The 20,384-nt window shown below is 41.2% G+C and overlaps 1 protein-coding gene across 13 annotated transcripts in view; it reads left to right on the forward strand.

Annotated features, from left to right (window-relative positions):
• Positions 1-20,384, forward strand: part of MBNL2 (muscleblind like splicing regulator 2) — a 113,537-nt gene that overhangs the window by 86,262 nt on the left and 6,891 nt on the right. For 4 of the 13 annotated variants that reach the window (XM_055701453.1, XM_055701460.1, XM_027812256.2 and 1 more), the window contains 4 exons: positions 2,823-2,876; positions 3,528-3,681; positions 6,976-7,011; positions 8,444-8,538. In XM_055701453.1, coding sequence (XP_055557428.1) covers positions 2,823-2,876; positions 3,528-3,681; positions 6,976-7,011; positions 8,444-8,538 — 339 coding nt within the window. The remainder of the gene's footprint in view (positions 1-2,822; positions 2,877-3,527; positions 3,682-6,975; positions 7,012-8,443; positions 8,539-20,384) is intronic. The other 9 variants (XM_055701462.1, XM_055701458.1, XM_005443944.4 and 6 more) reach the window with 5 other exon arrangements.

A 20,384-nucleotide genomic window follows, 5' to 3' on the forward strand; every position in this document is an offset into this window, starting at 1 on the left:
TGTCATTTACTTTCTTGCAGTCTTAGGGACCTTTCAAAGGTAGTTAAGAGTGGCCTTGCAGTGACGTTGGCCAGCTTCCTCAGCACCCATCAGTGCATCCTGTCAGGTCCTGTGGGTCTGTGTGCATCCAGTTTGTTTAAACATACCCTAGCTTGATCCTCCTCCAAGGGTAAATCTTCACTTCAGATTTTCTCACTGGTCTCCCACTGGCCTGAAGGCCAGTCTTACCAGTAATGACTGAAGTGGAGAAGATGTTCAGTACCTCAGCCTTCTCCATGTCCTGTGTCATCAGATCTCTGGCCCCATTCAGCAGCAGACCCACATGATCCCTAGTCTTCCTTCTGTTGCCAATACACTTGGAGAAGTCCTTACTGTTGTCCTTCACATCCCTTACCAGATGCAACTCCAGGTGGTCTTTGGCTCCCCTCAGCCCATCCCTGCATGCTTAGGCTGTGTTCCTGTTCCTCTGGGGCCATCAGTCCCTGCTTCCCCCTTCTGTGTGCTTCCCTTCTTGTGTTTGAGTTTAGTCAGGAGCTCCATGCGCATCCATGCAGGCATCCACAGTGTGGATCTTGCTCGTATTCTAGGAGACATTATAGCATACCAATGCAATGTATGGCAGAGAAATACTATGCCTCAATATGTTTGATCATTTTTATTATTATTTTTATTTCCTTTCCATAGCCTTTTCCTCTTGAGTCTGTAGCTATTGATTTTTTTGGTTGTTAGTTATGTAGGAGATCAAATGTTGAGCAGGAGATAACCTGATGGAACAGAGTGAGGCAAAGGAGGTTTTACCATCAGGACAAAATGGAAGAAAAGACGAAGGTGGGAGAGAAGAACGGACGGTTGGTCTGAAAGCCTGAAAAGAGTGAGAGACTACATGGAAACAAGGTTGATGAGTAGGTCTAGGAACAGATCAAGTTAAAACCTTCAAGTGGGGAAAACTGTGAGACTGAACTTGCTGTGGAAGATGAGGGGAAAGCCAGGAATAAAGCTTCAAAAGAGGGAGGTGAGGTTAAAAAAAGCATGGAGCAGAAGTGGAGAAAGGCAGTCATAAGCACAGAGTTGATAAGTTAACAAGTGAGTTCAGATAAGATCTGATTAATGAAGGTAATTAACTGAAACGCTTTACTCTTAATGATGTTGATTTGAATGTGTGGACTTCATCATCACATAATGCTGAATTCAGTTCTAGTGCTTCACCTCCATGTAGCCTACCATCCATGATGGATACGGAGTGGATCTGAGGCAGTGTCCCGTGCAGACAGAGTGATGTCCTCCATGGGGGTACCCATGGGGGGTACCGCACGTTGGCTGCACAGCACCCTGCTTAGACGCAAGAAATCTCTCCAGATGGTCACTTTGCACCAGGTGTTTCTTGTTATGTCTGAGTCTTGGACCTGGACAGGTGAGCAGATCCCGTAGGTCAGGGTATTTCATCCAGAAACATGCTGAAGGAGAGAGCTGGGGAGGGCATCGGAAAGCCTCATGCAACATAGGTGCAACAGAGCCAGGAATAAGGAACAGGTGAAGTGAGGGCTATCGTGCAAAATACCCTGTTGGCACTAGCTAAGCTTGTGGCCGTAGGCTGTTTGTAAGCATTTTGTGCGTTGTCCTCTGTTACTTTTTTTCTACTTTTGTTCCTGTTTCCACATACTGATGTCAAGATAGACATAATCTACATATCCTAATGAGAGCTAAATACCAGCCTGTGTTCAAAAAACAAAAGTAAAATTTCTGATTTCTAAGTAAATTTTCCTTTCCTTTCTAAAGGTTTGTAAGACTTACTTACACTGTAAAACTTGAAAGTGATATTTTATATGAGATGATTTTTTACAGTGCCATCATATCAGCCATAAGTTTGATCTTATTATGGAAGTATACATAAATGTATATGCCTATGTATTATGCCTAAATACTTTCTTTTAAAAAGATTAATAATGCTGGACTAGTATCATAACTCATACTTTAATGTTCGCTTATGAACTGAGAGCCGTATTCTTACTCCCTGCTCCAGAAGCTAGTACTGAAGGTTGTAGCAAAATTTAAAAATACGTTTTAAATTCTGAAAGACATTTTTTTCCTTCTGAATGTAATGTGGTAAGTTACAAGGCAAAAAACTTTTCAAAAATGACCCAACTATAGGGGAAAAAAAAAAAAGGAATTAATGATAAGTTAGTGTAACTGGACATATTATTTATTCTGCTTTGTATTGGCAAAGGAGAACCTCTCTTTATTTTGAACCCCAAATCTATTGAGTGATGCACTTATCTTAATTAAAATACCCTCACCTTGCAAGCACTGATATTAATAGCATTTGTAATGCATTACAACTTTCACTAGTTCTTTGTATTTGAAAACGTAGCCTTCTAAATTGATTTTTCCACTTTAAAATGTGACTTAACTAACTTATCAGGAATTCTTATAGGCGTATCCTTAAAACTCTCTGCATCTCTGTGAAGTGTTTATACGATGCTTAATAGTGTCTGCAAGCTGCTGTTTTACTCAACTTTCCTGAATTTCAAACATCTATATTTTACTCTCTTATATGCTTTTAACTAAGGTATAGTAGATGCATTTTTGCTTCGGTACTAATTCAAAATGTAATATTCATTTCTTTAGAAGACATTTTTGTTGTTGTGCATGCCTAGTGTTTTGTATGTTGTATATTGCATTCAGAATATTTTTTTCCTTCTCACCTATCCACAAATGCAATGCCGTTCCCATGATGCACCTCTGCTTGCTGTTTACCTGTATGTTAATTCGCTTGAATCCCATTGGCCCACTGCCATCATGTGCTCGCTGCCTGTTATTAAAAGACTCAGTCGACTGCCAAAGCAATGAAGCGACCTCTCGAAGCAACTGTAGACCTGGTACTTTGACCTTTCACCTTTTGCTTTGCATGTAGCTTTTTTATTTTTTATTTTTTCAGAGAAGCAACTAATGAAATTTGTATCGCTTTACTTTCGAACATCAACCGGAAATAATTTCACATACTCGTTAATTTACCAGAAACTCTATTTATCCATCTCATTCTCATATGTAATAAATGCAGACGATTTAGTTTGGTTCCTAACATGGTTTCATTTTTTTAAATATCCTCTCATGAAAAGTGGAATTGAGATAAAACTGCTTCTGTAATTGAAAGTGCTTAACGTAATCCATTAATCTGTATAATAATAGGAAACAATATTTAAATTTAAGAAATAAAATACTTGGCAATGAAACACAAGTGGTTTTTTCTCCCTGTAATATTTGAAAACCTATTTAAAGGCAATGCCATTTTCGTTGCTTTAAAGGCCTTTCTTTTCAGTAGTTGTGCTGCTACAGTTTTAGGTTAATAGTACCATGCTTTTGCTATCAGTAACAAAATTTCACTCATTTTACATTGCTGTGCTTTGAGTTAATATGCATGGCGAGGCATCTTCAGCTGCTTTAAAAAACAATAAGTTGTTGTATTTATGTATATGTTACAGACAACGTCTTGAAAATTATGCCATTTTAACTAACTTTCTTATTCACAGGCCTTTCCTCCTGGTGTTCTTCACCCTTTACCAAAGAGACAAGCACTTGAAAAAAGCAATAGTGCCAGTGCCGTTTTCAATCCCAGTGTCTTGCACTATCAACAGGCTCTTGCCAATGCTCAGTTGCAGCAACACGCAGCGTTTATCCCAACAGGTATGTTGTACTTCTGTTGAACCAGTTTCGCATTCCTCAGGCAGCTTCCATCTCAGGCAGCTGCACTTAACAGAAGATGTTTGATGCTCCCTACCCTACTCGAAGTGAAGTCTGCACAGATGTTTACACGTTATTTTAATTCCTCTTGCAAAGTAAGAGAACTCCAGCAGAAATTTCAATATGCTGTCAGGCTGCTTTTCACATTCTTAGCCTCGTTCATCATTTTCCAGAGTTTTCCCCTTTTTTCCTACCTTAAATTGGCTGTGTTTTGACTTATGTCTGCCAGCGCTCTCCTCGGAGATGAGAGGGCAAAGTTCTGCTAACAAAAATGCTGGGAAAGATCATCACGCTTCAGAGGTGCTGCAGGAAGTATGCTGTGGCCGAGGTGCATCCTCCTGCTCCCTCGGGTGCTGTGTCACAGCCGCAGGGATTACCCCGGCTGCCCACGAGTGGAGCAAGAAGGGGAGCACAGGGCTTAACCTTCTAGTCGACACCTGCGTGGGAGCCGCAGCAAAACACTTTGCTCCCCACAGCTCCATTAAAGGGCTTTGAAGCATCAGAGGCGTTTTTGTGGTTTTCATTTTTGGAACACCAGCAGAACTTTTCCTAGCATTTGCGGCTGGTAGCTGGGGTTCTAATTCTTCATAGGGGTGATCTGAAGACGAGTGAACGTAATTTGCATTTCAGTGCTCAGAGCTCTGTAAAAGTCAGAGCATGAAGAGATGGCTTGAACTGCACCGTGGCTGGTGGCAGGGCTTCTCTTTAGCACTGCAAGAGAAAGAATGTGCTAGGTGCTCATGTAAACAATAACAACATAACCCTCTAAATTAAGTCGGTCACCCCCACTCCAAACTTCCCAAAGGTAAAATCCTGCCTAATGAATTCTCCGATTTCCTTTGTAAATAATAAGTTATATGGTTTTGTACCAGAATGTTAATCGAGTGTGAACTTTCAGAATCGTTTAAAACTATGTGTTTGCAAATGCACTTGACATTTCAGCGATGTTATTTTAGTATATAGAAATAATATCGGTTAAACAAGGAATGAAATGCAACACATGATGATTTCCTGATCTATCAGCATTCCCATATGTTTCTAAAGATGAAAACAAACACAGATGGCTTTGACTTCATGGAATTTTTCTATAAGGCCTGAGTAACAACCTTGGAGCCTGCCCCTTTGTTTATAATAGTAAATTATACATGCCATATTTTTAGCACATTGGTGCACCAGAATATCTGTGGCAGAAAACATACTGACATTTATGGGAGTGTTTGAAAAAAAAATAATAAATTGTGAGCCTGCCTATTTGGACATGAATGGAAGACTGCCCTGTGCTTAAAAACATACACAAATTTATTTTACATTGTAACCCTGAGAAGCTGCAGTATGATATATGCATTATTCCTTCTCCTAAGCCCTCTCTCTGAGGGCTTATTGCTATGATTTGCAATTGACAAGGATTTTAAATTAACTATGGAAAATACAGTAGTCTAAACCTTTTTCAGTGAAATAGCGTTTGGATATTTTCCAGACTTTTGGAGTGCTCATGCTTCCTTAAGTAGCTCATTCTTTGTGCTTTTTATTGTCCATCCCTCTTTACAACTAATGTTTGTAATTATAGTTTTATCTTACAAATTTCTGGTGGTAGGAAGGGTGGGTCTTGGAACCAAACCTTAAAGGCCAGGTTGTTGGCATCCCCAAAACAAGTGCATGAAAAAAGAAGAAACAGAGGGATAACATAGCAGATGGAGCCCAAGCCCAGAGTTGAAAACCTTTCTCAAAGTGCTGAACACCCTACTCTTTGCAAACACCATCAGCACCTAGAAAGGATGTTAGAGAGAGGAGTGGTGTATGGGAGGAGGCTAGGAAAGGGGACCCCCTCTATATGAGTGGGTGTCATGAGCTTTTCGTTAATGGTGCTGTGTCTGACATTCCCACATTTCCTGGGAAGGTTGGATTTGGTGGGTGTAAGGACTGTTACGCCTCCCAGGTCTAAGGAACAATGCATGACATTATCTGTTGGATTTAAAATGATTATGCGGTATTTTCTGAACTGGTATAATTTTCAAATGTGTTCCTTGTGTGTGTGTGTTAAGTTAAATTTTAAGACAAGTTTTGCTGCTGGTATATATATAAAACTTAATTGTTTTATATAACTTCTTTGCTTTCTTAACCACTCGCTCCTCTAATAAGAAGTGTGGGGCTTGACTTAGCATGGCTTACCTCTGAAGTTCTGCACTTTGTTTTACATCTGTTTGATTGCTTTGTCACCTTCTCCTTATTGTTTGGTGAATGATCTTAAAAACAACAGATCTTTTCTCTCTTCCCATTGCTGTTTGTTAGTGTTTCTGTAGCCTCTAGAGGACGAACTTTGTGTATTCTTTGGGGACTTTCTTGGGTAAGGTCATTCATAGTTAACACTGCTACTGCGATGGTCTGATAAGTGGCTGTGGTAGTAATTAAGCAGGACTACAGGAAGCATATTTGATTTTGTATCAAATATGCATCTACCTGGGACTAGTCTACTTACCTGCTTGCCTTCACCAGCTTGCTATATGCACTGTACTGAAAATACACCGCTGCTGCTCTTTTTTTTTTGTTTGGTCTTCCCAGAAAGGTTTAAGGGCACCAAAAGTAAACTACATGGCAGTCTTTCCAGAGCACCTTTGAAGTGCGCTGGGAGCCTTTTGCTGGAACATTACACACTTTAAGGTTTTAAGCTTGGGGAGTTGTCAAAGTATTGTTTTCTTTGGTCAGAAGCACCTCTCCACCTCTGGTGTTGTGTTAAGAATGAGCACATTAACATCAAACACAAATTTCATAAAGCCCCTGCAGAACAATATCAGCTAATTCCATTTTAACTTCTTTCTCTGCTGCACATCAAAAAGTTGGGGAGTGTTGATCCGCACAACATGGAGCTGTCTGAATTACGCAACGAGTTCTAAAATTCCCAAATAATGTGACATTTGACCAAAGATGTTTCTGCAAAGAAAAACCTGTTGCTGCAAAAGTACTAAGTGGAAGGATAAAAGTACCAAATAAAAAGGTTTATGAAGTATTTGGTATATACACAGAAAGTGCCAAAAGTCGCACGATATGCTTGGGAGTTCAGCAAGGTCATAATCACCTTTTTTTGTATTAAAGCAAAACTATGAATGACCTTACAGTTTCATTTAACTAACTTACTTCTCTGTGGTTATGCTTGAATCTCACTTTGAATGTTAACTCTAAACAGCTAACCTGTTTCTTCCCTTTATCCACTTTTTTCACCTATCATTGCATGACACGCAGGGTCAGTTTTGTGCATGACACCCGCTACCAGTATTGGTAGGTTCCAAATTTCTTTATTGATCTCTTTTTATACTGTATATGATGTATGTTCACTTGTTTCAAAAATCCTAGGCAAGATTCAGACACTGACTAGAATTAAAGGTTCGCTTGTCATTCTGGTTGACTTCGCAGAGTGTTTAGATTTATAGATGAAAGCTGCAGTTTAGATGTGATATCACCTGCTATAACAACTACACTGCAAAAGCATAATACCATGAATTCCAGTCTGCTTTTCAGTTTTCAAAGTTTTATTTCTCTTTATATTTTATATTGTCTAGTACTATAAAATCATAAAATACTGGAGAAAAGCCAGCAAATTTCATCAGTGTTTTAAAGTTTCATAGTGGTGTGCCTATTTCTCCTTTTTGCTCTGTGTTAGAAAGTTTTATCAGCGTTTCCCAGAAATGCCTACTTTGATCCACAGAGGCTCTGTTGAAACCCGCGATCTGAATCTCACTCCTCTGTTAAACATATTTGCAGCTTGGAGTTAATATTTTGGGCATGCAAAGTGGAAGTCCAATGCAATATAATATAGCCTCTAAGACAGAAGAGTAATCTTTCTTATATTCTATAGCCTTGTCCCAGTGATATTTTTGTTTGTGTGTGTGGGACTACTCAGATAAGCATTTAAAGTACCAAGCCTTTAAAACGTCAAGTTAATAATTCTCCTATGAAGGTGCTTATTAAAATTCATTCTTAAAATGAGCAAAAACAATGACTTTCACAAAATCAACCTTGCTTTTTTAGGTTAAGCAAAGTAGTATTTAGATCAGGAAAATTATTATCATCCTTCTGATTTTTGCCTCAAAGCAGATAGTAATTTAACTCTGATAAAGTCTTTAACAGGCAGAGCTAGCAGAAAAAATGGGTAGATAACATTATGAAGGAAGATGGCAAGTTTCAGGCTTACTTCAAAGTGAAGTTAAGTGAAAATGATTCGGTTTTTAATTGCATTTGAAAATTAAGGTAAACATTTATTGGTTTTCTTCCCAGTACAAACCGCTCTTGGCTTTTTTTTTTTTAGTAGAACTTTATTATGCGGGGCTTTAAATCAATACTGGGGGAAAACAAATTGCTCATGTAACAATTCTCAGGTAACAGGCAGTTTTGATAGACACCTCGTTTGCACAAGCAATCTTCTTCTTAGACATAACACCCGTGTTTTCAACGGTCCTTGCTTTTTTTTTCTGGGAATCGCCGATTGTGTTGACAACCTTCCTTTAATTGTACTTGTAATAAGCTATTTTCCCTTTTTTTTTTATTTCTCCGCCACGCTTTCTCGCTTTGCACTGTGATTGCATGCCATCTGCCGGTTTAACCCATGACGATGGCTTGCCGCTCTTGATATTCACCATGCCAAAAATACCACTTCTCTTACCATAATGCTGCACCCTCCTGTTCATTGCTTCCATGGTTCCCCTCCTGAAAGTACCCATGATGCACAACGCTACGGCCGCCACTGTCTCTGCAGCAACAACTCCTGCAACAAGTGTTCCCTTCGCCGCAACAGCCACAGCAAATCAGGTTTGCTCCTTTTAAAGCTTTCTTTCACAAGATCCCGAACTCTAAATGAGTGCTGAGATTTTTATTTTAATTTTTTTTTAACAAAAAAAATTCTCCCAGAGAATTTTTTTTCTTTCTGTGTTTACCCCATCAAATTTTAATTTTATTTTTAAGTCGTTTATAGCAAGTGTTTGTGGGACAGGTTGCACTTATTTAGAGTTAACATTTGTTGCAAATAATGATGTAGCTGTGTTTTGTGTTGCGATGTTTGTACCTAATTATTGTGTAATTAACCCAGCTGGAGTTAGAATCACTGTAGGACTGGACTGCTTACAAAAGTCTATTATTAACTCCTAAGTTCAAAAGAAAAATCATCACAGGTTTCAAACGTTCAGGTGTGTTAATGTAGCCTTCTCCATGGGGTGTGTGGAAGTGACTAATCTGTGAGCATGGAAGCTGACTAAACTCACAAGCGGGAACAAGGCAGCTAGCAAAAAACCAGAAAAAATACTGAATGTTTTCAGTAAATGCTAGTGACCAAAACAGCACTGAAGTGCTGAAAATTATGACTATGCCTGCTTAATGTTTGAAAGTGTATTTTGAACCTGGGAATTGTATTTCCCTAAGGAAGGACATTGTTACAAAGAACCCCTAGGGTTTTTGGCAGAGGCAGGCTAGGAAAGATGATACTTTCTCCTTTTCTTCTGTGGTTTGTCATGTTAATGGCAGTTTTCATTTTGGTAGGGTTTCCCCCCTCCTCCTGTAGAACCCGATTCCCAGGGAGAATGTATCTATTGCAGCTCAGAGCGTGTAGCTTTGACCTCCCCTTCGGGGGCTGTAGAGATTCCCCCACCCCCGGTGTGCCCAGCATCTGCCAGGAGAGGGGCTTGCGCAGCAGTTGGGTCGCTCTGGCTTTTCTGTTGCTCTGGGACCATGCTCGGGTGTTTCAACCCGAGAGCTGTTTTCTCTCAGGTTTTGAGAGGTCAGACTGTGGAGGAAGCAAGCAGATTTGCTCACCAAGAGAAAGCAAAGGGCTCTGACCCCTTCACCTTTCCTGGTGTTGCTCCTGGCCAGACTGACAAGCTGTTGCAGACCCAGTAGAAACCCTGCCCCTCCACCTGCCAAGGGATGACAAAGAAATCGGTGAAAACGTTTTGCTTAATAATGTTAGACCAGCGGATTTACCTTTTTTTGCTGTCTGTCCCAAAATTATTTAAGTATCCCATGGAAAAATAGAAGTTGCCTCAAGAGTTTATTTATAATAACTTAGGAAAAATATACTACCTCTGAAATACACCCTACTTTCTTAAAGAAACACAAACCAGTCAGTTTTCTCCGTTTTTTTTGAAAGGCTCGTTTGCCGACATTGTGGTGTTTGTGCTTCTAGCATTTTCACCCAAAGAGGGTTGTCATTTTGTGTGTTCTTTTCTGAGAGCTGGCTTCTTTTGACGGAAAAATGCTTAGGACGAGTGGGAAAGTACAGCAGGCAAATGGCACGTTTCACTGTCCTTCCCAGAACAGCATCGGCAACAGAAAACGGTTTGGTGGTACCCAGTGTAGTTTTGTGTTCCCAAAGAGGTGACAGAGAGACTTGAAGATGCCAAGGGGCAGTCTGGGGGGGGGGGTGGTCAGCTGGGGACACTCTCCAGCATGGGAATGCAGCCAGGGCGGCTCCACTATCCACACTCCTGAGCACCAGAGGGACCGATGGTGGCTGAAGTAGCATAAATGCATGTGCTACAAAAGGACCTGTAAACAGCCTTATTTTTTAATTATTTTTCTTAAGTTAAAATTGGAATACTGGTACACAAGTAACTAGTGCAACTGGGGAGGCATAGGTGTGCCTTAATGCACTTTCTCATCTAGCAGAGTAGCAGGCAGAGCCCTTCCTTTCCCATTGCAGATTTTGCTTGCATTGGAGGATTGAAGCATTTTAAATTTTAACAGGGGTTGTAAGAAGTGTCTGTGTGTATTTAGTTGGCTGCATATATTTGTATACATCTAACTTCATGCTGAAATTAAAGTATGGTTTAACACGGGGATGGGTTTTCACTTGTTTGACTTCAGCCATTTGGAAGTTTGGCATCCAGTTCATCTACCTTTCTAGAAGTCCGTGTTAGGGCAAGGTAAATTGCCCTAGAGGGTCCTGCCTCTGTTCTGTTGCCTGTGGAAGGAGCGTAGATGTGTAACCAAAGCCGCACCAACTGCACGTGGAGGAGATGAGCCCCACCCCAGCAGCTTTTCTTGTTGGCTTCTGTAGCATGTGCCATTCCTGTCTTTTTCTTCTCACTCTTCCCTTTCTTTTAGTCATTGCAGATCTTTCAAAGCTACTGTAAAAAACTGTATTTGAACATAGGGAAAGTAGTAGTAGTTACTGCTGCTTTATAAAAGGCAGATCTCCAAGTTTGCTGTTTGTTTCCAACCTCCTAAGAGTTGGAGACAAAGCTGCAACACTGGGAAGGGCCCCGTAGTCACTCTGTGGTCCTTACTCTCAGTATTTCTTTAGCCCAAGAAACACAGAAGGAGCAGGTAATTAACTTGGGTTAAGACTTTGTTCATGGTCGTGATGTCCTTTGTGTCCTCTTGTATGGATGTAAACCCTCCTCTGTTCAGAAAAGGACTTTTTTTACTCCCATCTAGATAAAATTTTCTTTCCGGGTCTGTGCCACTCTGCTTTACATACTTGTGGGATACAGTTTCCTCTTTCTAGTGTCTCTACTGCACTTTTTAAATCAACCTGCAGCCTTTGGTTCATCCCATTTCAGTTCCCATGGCTTCTCACAAAGCCAGGCATGAAATAAAAGTTGTAGCAGGGCTTAATCATTTCACTCAGTGTCATTTGGCTTGGTATTCTGGCCTCGGGAGAGATTGCTGGACTTCTTTGGGGGAGTGTGATGATCCTTGTGTCTTTGAAGCACCAGTGGAAGGACAAGTCAGCATCCCAAAAGTTACAGAGTCTCAGCTCATGGCTAAAAACCCGAACAACTCTGTTGGTTCCAGTAAATTATTTAGTATGTGCTGTCAGCTTGTGTTTTGAAAAAAGATGAACTGTGTCTCGTGTCTTCTGTATGTCCTTTCTCTGAAAATAACACAAGTAACAGCTCAAAATGTGCCTGCATTGACACTCACAATTGGTCATGCTCGGCCAGCAGCTCTACGTTGCGTGTTCAATGTATGGCATGAGGCACGTGAGAACATTGTGTAGGGTTAAAGGCTTTACTGTAGTACATCCGTGCAGGGTGACAGTTAAGAATATATTGAAAATTGGAAGTCTCTTGCTTTTCCTGACTCATAGAAGTCAGGTTTTAAAACCAAAATAATTTTCTTGCAGTGTCCTTCAGAGGGGAAGAGAATCACTTTGGGCTCAGTGCAATGAAAACAGGATGGAGCAAAAATGCTTTAGCAAATCCTGTTTTACAAATCCTGGTTAAAAACTGACTCAGTTGATACAAGAACTGGTGGTGTTGCTGTTCATGGCATGTGGACATCTTTGTGAGGGGGTGTCCCTACTTACTCTAGTTGCCAGGCTGTGATGAGAGGAGGTGGAGGTGGGGGACTTCAGCTTGGGATTTCCAGTGAAAGGCAGGTGGACTTCCAAAGGTACGTGAGGAGGCCAGGAGCATGACCAGTCAAGAGGTTACTGGTCCTTTCCCTTTTGCTCTTTCCCCCTCCACAACTGCTCCAGCCATTCCCACCAGAGTGGGGCTGGAAGCCACAGCTGCTTAATCTCGCTTAAGGGTTAGATCCTTAATGAACTTCCATTCAGTTGTTGTTTGGGGATGCTGACAGCTTGTTCTTGGAGGATGGAACCAGCAAAGTTCCAAGTAGTGTGAAACGACGGTGAGAAGCAGCATTAGGGCAAGTATTTGGAGGGTTTGATCCTAGCTCCCTCTAGTGCATGCGTGAGGGCAGAGATATGTGAAACATCTTATTTAAAGTATTAATACAGTCATTGTGTGTAAATATATACTTCAGAGATCTTTATTATAAAGCTTTTAATTATTACTCCTGTAGCTAGCGGACTAGCAATACTCGAGCAGGCAAGGAAACTGTTACCTGCTCAGCTTCACGCACAGGTAGAATCATAGAATCATTTAGGTGGGAAATGACTTTGAAGATCATTGAGTCCCATCATTATCCCAACACTGCCAAGTCCACCACTAAACCATGTCCCTAAGTGCCACATCTACACATCTTTTAAATACCTCCAGGGATGGTGACTCAGCTACTTCCCTGGGCAGCCTCTTCCAGCGCTTGACAACCCTTCCAGTGAAGAAATGTTTCCTAATATCCAATCTAAACCTGCCCTGGCACAACTTGAAGCTGTTTCATCTCATCCTATAACTTGCTACTTGGGAAAAGAGACCAACACTCACCTTGCTACAACCTCCTTTCAGGTAGTTGCAGAGGAACAAAACAATATTTATTGAGTTTTATTTATATTTATGTACACTACTGTAATTTCAGGGTGATACTGAAGTCATAAGACCATAAGGAAAATTGGATTTGGAAGTTTGGTTCTCTTTTTGTTTTAATACTTGTTCTATAAGTAAATACAGGATTAGAAACTTGGGAAAAAGATTGGAGGTGTTGATGTTCATGCTAATACAGATGCAGAGAAATGTGACTTCCTCTACTCTGCACTCCAAAGATGAGTTAACAGAGGAACAATGTTCAGGATAATCTATCCTAACATTTGAGAGAGGTGTCATTCTAAATTCTGGGACTGAATTTCAGTTTTGAATAATGCTAACACACCTGCTTTGGGGGACTTGAAATCTCTGAGTAGAAAGCCTTACTATTGCTTCATGTACGTATATGCATTGGTGAGCCCTACAAGGATTAAAAGGTTAGGACTCAGCCCGAAATTAAGACTTGTGGGTGTTGGTGTCTGGGTATGGGTGTCTACGTGCAAGGTAGAAGATTTAAGTACCCAGTGTAGGCTGTGAAGGTTATCAACACAGTCAGATGAATTCTGGAGAACAGTCTGGCTCAACCTTCAAAAGTCACGCAGGGCTTGGTTCAGTTGCCTAAACATGTGTCTACTGACGTTTAAGATCGTCCTAAGATAACCTTGGAGCTGTAGGTTATCCAGGACATTTTGACAAGCTTGACAGATGCAGTACAGGAGCTAGACAATCTGCATACTTCTGAACTGGCAGCTGGATGACAGACAGGAGACCTTAGCCCAGTGGTACTAAAAGCCTGGTGAGCAAATGAGCAGCAGTGGGTGATCACATGAAGTGATCTCCAGGCTCCGTTGGCTTACTGACTAGGTCGTATCACCCCATTGACTGCGACGGTAGGTTAAGGCATTGGCACTTCTGGGCCTTTTTTATCTGTGTCCTCAAGCTCAGCGGGTGTTTCCTAAGCTCTTGCTTATTACAGGACAATTAACCAAATTCCAAATTACTTTAATGAAAACAGTCTTGCTCACATCAATAGAGAACAGTAGTACATGGCCTTATTTTCTGTAGCAATGGAAGTGGGACAAAGACTGACGGTATAAAAATAGCATTACAGAGAATGCTGCTTAAAGATGTTATTTAGTGACAGCATTATTCTACTGCTTATGTGACCTTTAGTCAAGAAGGAAAAAAAAATAACATTTCCAGTAGGAAAATTAAATACTCATAGGCCATGTCTGAAAAGAAATATAAGATCAACAGGCTGTCTCATGCTAAGCCTTGTGATTATCTAGCGCAGCTGTTTTAAATTATGCATCAGTGTTTGCACTAAATTAGGTGGCAATTATGCAGATATTAATTATGAAATCATTCAGTAGCCTTCAGTTTTGTCAAAATCTGTAAAAATACAATGAAGTGAAAATAAAAAGTTATGCCACAAACAAAAGGACAATTAGAATATTTGCCCCAGAATTCAAAAAGTAGTTAACAGGATGAAATACAAACATGCCAGATGTTTAACGGGAATTAACGTGTGGCAGCGAGGGAGGGGAGCTGCGACCTGCAGCAACAGAGCACCCCTCTTTGCCAAGGTGCCCACAAAGGCAGCCACCGCTCCCAAAGGAGGCAGTCTCCTTAGACTGAAATGTCATGTTGCACCTCCTGAAGTTATTTTCTTCTACACAAAGCAGAAGTGCCAGTTTCTCCCTCTTGCAAATATTGCCTGGTGTCCCGAAAAAGGGCTGCCCCTCCAGTCTACCCACGTAACCCCAGGAAGCCACCTGGCAGGACGGAGGGCCGTGCTCAGCGCTGCCGACAAGGCTTTTCCTGTCTCACACTCCCCTTCTTCCTGGTGGAAACCTGCTGAACTTGTAAACGGGGAGAAGTAGCAATATACTGAGAAAATTAATTGAAAAATCTGGAAGGTAGTAGTAAACGGCCTTTTTTGTTGGCTAAAGGCAAGCTTTTGAGAAGGAAGGTGGGAAGGGGAAACAAATGTTATTTACATCTTTAGTGCCAGTATACAACGTTACAAATAAGAGCCTATGCAAAATTCTTAGTGATTTTAAAAGCTTCAACTGCAGTTTCTAAGGGAATGGAGGAACAGGTAGGAAAGCAATTCTGCAGTGAATAATAAGTATCTGAACAATTTTTGTCTGCTTTCTTTGATTGAAAGTTTTGGTCTAAAAATTCTATAAAGTACCAAGTTAAATGCTCCTATAGAAAATTCTGTTCTAGCAACAGAAAGGGCAATTTGAATCTGATATGAAAGAGTCCAAAAAAGGAGACGGAGGAACTGGTTCCTTTCTCAGACACATCATCAGAGGAGGTGCTCGCAGGGAGCGTGCCCTGGGCGGAACGGTGCTGGGCGTCTAGCAAGCCCATCTGTGGTGCAGTGCTGCTCCGCACAGAGGTACCGGCAGGCCTTGGCGTCAGGGATGCTGGACTCAACATCCTGCCTTGTACCTGCACCAGGCTGAAAAAATGAACCTAAACGATCCGTCATTGTGAAGAGTCATTTCTCTGGAGAAAGTATTTGAATAGCAATAGCTTGCCACGGTAGGATAGGCAAACTTCAGTGGCTTGCTGCCTCTTTCATGCTGCACACCCAAGAATCACAGGCCTTAATGCAATCAAGTTATTTTGTCTAAAGATGCTGAGTTACATGTAAGTATCTGTAACTTTCAGAATTAACAGTTTGCAGACTCAAGAAGTGGGAATTCCTTATCTTGAAGCCCACAACAAATCTCAAGCAGTGTCAAGAAAAGTCCCTTTGAATTGCCTTGAAACAACTGATGTTACAGAAGATGTGGCAGAACTTTGTTTTATTAAACTTTAAGGCAGGAAAGGAGAAAGGCCAAAAGATTACCCTTGAAAATGTAAAGCAGCTCTAAAAACAAAGTCTCATGCAAAATTTAACCAAGTTTTGGGTTTATTTTTAATAACATTTTTTTCTGTCTTAAGATAGTGTGTTTTTTTCTGTGTAGATGATGAAGACTTCTGGCAGGGTTGCATACAGAGTTTTAGATCAGATGCTCATATAGAAGAAGCCAGTGGGAAGAAATGGAAAATCTCTGGGTTTGTTTTTTTAGAAATTCCCCACACACACACAGCCCTGCTGCTGTAGAGGACTGAAACCTGACTTCCTCTGGTATCCTGCTAGATGGCACCATCACATCACATCAGCAGTCAGCAAAGGCAAACACTTCTTTTACATAACAAAAATAAAGACATAGTTCCCTTTCCTGTTGCAGACTGTTTTAGCTTTCATATCACTGCAATTTAAAAAAAAAGTATTTATGTTTGACATGGTAGCTCTCTTTTGTGTTCTTGATTTCTGTTGTCAACAAATGATACTTCGACAAGTTGAGTGAAAGCGTTTTGGGGCATGTATTTATTATTTAAACATAGGGACATTTTTCTGAGGTCAGCTCATTTTGTAGGCATTTGGGGGAAAATTATTTTGTTTCATTGTGTTTAGCATGTACACAGGGTCTCATGTGAGTCTGGTTTTTTTCCGTCATAAATTTTTAACAACACAGTGCAGTGCAGCACTCCAGATGAGCTTGTTTGGGATTCTGTTCTTCAAAATAATTGCATCTAGACATCTCTAGCTGTTCCAGCTACTTTCCCTTGAATTAAACGAATATCATGGTTTTATCTCAGTGTATGATTTATTGCCCACCAGAAATGCCAGTCTTTGGCTTTCAGTGTGCAGGAGGCTGCTCAAGTCCCCGCAATAGAGGCATCTATTTGTTTGTTCATTTGTTTGTTTGTTTTTGTGCCTGTCATGACTTCCAGCTCGAGGCAGAGATTTGTTGATTGTTTGGCTGGCTTCATTTTTGCCACAATATTACCTGCAGTGACACACAATAGTATATATATTCTATTTATGTGGGAGTATTCAGACAAGAAGGAATTAAGGAAGCGCTAAGCAGTCAAAGGTCGGGAACATAAAGATTTCCTCAGAGAAGTTGTAATGAGTTTTATAGAACTGCCACAAATGTTTTAAGTGCGGTCTCTGACGAATATCCTTGATGAACAGGAATGTGGTACCTCTCTATGTTTCAGTTTAGTTCTGGATGTTGCAGTGGACCACCTTTTGCTGGGAAGGGAGTCTGAACTGGAGCGCCAGGTTTTGGGAGAGGAGAGGTTTCAGAGCCTTGGGTACTGCTGGGGAACCTGCTAGCCATGCCCTGCGTGCCGTGGCACTCTTCACCTAAAAGGAATGCCTATGTGTACTGGCAGCCCTGTCTTGCATGCTTTGGGCATGCATGAGGTGTGAGAAAAAGATATAAAGCAGGTTTTGTTAAAAGAAAAAAAAAAAAAAAAGCCAGGTGAGGAGGCCTAAGAAAATGCAGGTTTGGAGAAGTAACACCCCTACAAGAGGAATACGGGCACTCTCACAGGTAATGCACAGCTTGTGCTTGGCCTTTCACTCCCTTGCGCTTTCAGTTCCTCCACATAAGCCTATTCTGGCAGTTTCTAAAATTCAAAAAGAGAAGGAAAATGACCGGAAAGTAGGAAGTGAAAAACAGATGATTACAGTAGCTCAGACCTGCTGAAAGGTGAAATTGAGTGCCTATTCAAAACAGTCACTGGACGGGTGCTCCTAAAATATTACAGCAGTGCTTTTCTCATTTCTATGGAGTCTGTCTGCTGCCTGGATGATTAGTTAAAAATAGATTTTGGTAGAATGTATTAGAGTATGTTATGATCAATTTTTAGTACTGCATTATTTATTACTTCAAAGAAGAATAAATAAAGCCAGATTGCTTTCATTTTTAAAACAACCAGTCCTGTTTCTTTGGAGTGAGTAAGTACCTGTCAACAGTTGGACTCGGTGATCTTGAAGATATTTTCCAGCCTAAATGATTCTATGATTACTTGAGTAAATACCTATTGAAGCTTATAAGCATGCTAAGGAGTTGGCAGCACAAGTGGCTCTGGACTCTGCTGTCGGGAGCCTGTGACTATTCAAATGAGAAGAATGATGCTTTTGAACCCTTGAGCCCTTTGGGATCCCGTAGTTGCCTTGATCTTTTCTTCAGATTATCCTGAAGAGCTGGATTCAGACAAGGTCTTTGTCAGCTTTATGACACCCTGATGGCCAAGAACTTGTACCTGGTGGAATGAAAACGTGCTAGGTAGTGTCCACTTCAGCGTGGACATTGACCCTCAGCCATTTCCAGAAGTATATTATCAACATATGGGACAGGCAGAACTAGGATTTAGGGAAGAAAAGAGGGCATGGAGCAGGGCACCAGAATTACTGTGTCAGGGGATGGGCTGTGAGAAATCCAAGCGAGTAGGACTTCCAGTCCTCAGGAAACACCAGATGCCCCCTATGTTAGACTGTATGGGCAGGCAGCCAAGGAAAGCTGTGGCCTAGATATCTCACCCTTTATATACAAACCAGAGGTCATCTTTTTGATGTGCAAAGTAGACAGATATATTGGGGATGCACTGGATTAATGGAGAAGCAATAAGATAAAAATCCTTCTTCACCCTTGAGTTGAGGAGACATTCACAGTCAGTGAGAAAAACAAAACCCGTGTACCTTAAATCATAAGATGCTGGAAATGAGAATGAGGTTTCTGGCCATCAAGAGAGGAGGAGCAGCAAAGAAAAGAAGCCAGCGATGCAAGGTGGAGCTCAGTGTGTTTATGAAAACTGATGAAGTGTTCGGCAGCGATAACAGGAGTAACAAAGTGCTTTCAGCAGGTCGCTCCAACCCTATTGGTAGTTCCTTTAGGTTTTGTATGGGGATGCATTTATTCGGGTTGGTTTCTTTTCAGTGTCTGCAGGTGACCCTGTAGAAAGATGCTAGTTTCACCAGTTTTACAAGGGTACAGACTGCTGACCGTGAATTTTGAAATGGAAAAACAGGTTAGATGGATGCACACATGTGCAAGTGTAGAGACAATGAAGGGAGTCTTTTGCAGCAGTGGCAAGACCTGCGTAGGTCAGGAGGGGACTTCCAAGGGGGATTACTGCTGGTGCCGGGACCAGGGGGGGGGGTAGGACAGCAGCTGTGGTGGGAAAGATGAGGCTTGTGTACCCCTACGCACCTTTCCAGCCCGAGCGCTGGGAGCAGGCAGGCTGCTTTTCATGCAGGTGGGAGCTGGAGCTGGCTCAGCTGTGGGCCAGTTGAGGACAGGAGCAAATCCCATCCCGTTGGGGAGTGTCAGTGGGAGTCCTGGGGAGGGGGATTGGAAAGCTTGGGTTGAGGCTCTGTGCTGCTGCTGAAGCTATGGAGAAATAGGAGGTGAAAAAGTTCATTGGTAAGGCTATTTAAGACTTAAGACCAAGCATCACTGATACGATAGTGATTACTCTCAGTAAATGCCTGAATATTTACTCATCCTTGTCCACTTCTGATTTAAAAAAAAAAAAAAAAAGACTGATTCATTTTGAAGAACAAGGCACATGCCACAAAACAGCATTCTAAGAGAAAATGAAAAATAAAAGAGATGGAGGCATTTCCCAAAGGCATGGTGAAATATAAATAGTCTTGGGTTTCATGTCAAAGGGAAGAAATACTTGGTGTTAGTTTTATTTTTAGAAAGCGGGAGAAGTTATGAGACAGCTTGATACAAGCTGTCTGTCTGAAAATATCTGTCATTTTTAATGTATACCCTAGACATATCTGACCAGTCTGCTACTTGTGTAAAAAGCATGAAAACAGAAAATGTCACTGTGGAAGGATTCATCTGCCCCAGTGCAGGTGCCTGAAAGCTAAATACCTCAGTGTGAACTATTTGCCACAGACTCTCCCATTTGGTGGAGGGGGGAAAAAGCATCATGAGTTGATAATCTGTCTCATGCTAAAACAAGTTCCCAGAGGTAGGCTGGGAAGATGTAAAATAGGGTGACCAGCTGAGCTGTACATATCTGAAATCATAAGAGACTAATCTTGTCTGCAAGAAACTCCGGTTACTACATTGCTTTTAAAATGGAAGGCTGAGCAGTCTGAAATGTTTTTCCTGTGTATGAGTTCATTTTTGGAGGGATAACTGCTTTGCAATGTGGAGGTCAAATGTAGTCTTAGTGCCCCCTTAAAGTGTAATGATGCTTACAGATCAGAGTGTGATTTGGGGAAATGATTTCAAAACTTCTGAAAGAGAAACATGTCAGAGGTAGATGCAAAGTCATGTTTTCCAGCTGACCCACTATGACAGGTCTGTAGATGAACAAGAGTTCATGTACACTGGATTCATGCAGGATGGTAAATCTTCTGTATTCGTCGTCGTATACTAAATCTGGAACTGGAAACAGAATTAAACAGAGAGTATAAAGAAGCTTTGTGAGTTGTAGCTTCAAAACAGAAAACCTCTCTCCTTAAATTCCCAGCACCCAGCTGTGATTCCAGGTAATTTGGTTAATTCTGTGAGCTGTATCAAGTAAAGCAGTGCGCGTAGTAACCTGGGTGTCAGAAGAGTTCACAAAGGTGAGATTTCC

The sequence above is a fragment of the Falco cherrug genome, chromosome 2, assembly GCF_023634085.1.
Source record: "Falco cherrug isolate bFalChe1 chromosome 2, bFalChe1.pri, whole genome shotgun sequence".
In the NCBI taxonomy this organism is placed as follows: domain Eukaryota; kingdom Metazoa; phylum Chordata; class Aves; order Falconiformes; family Falconidae; genus Falco; species Falco cherrug.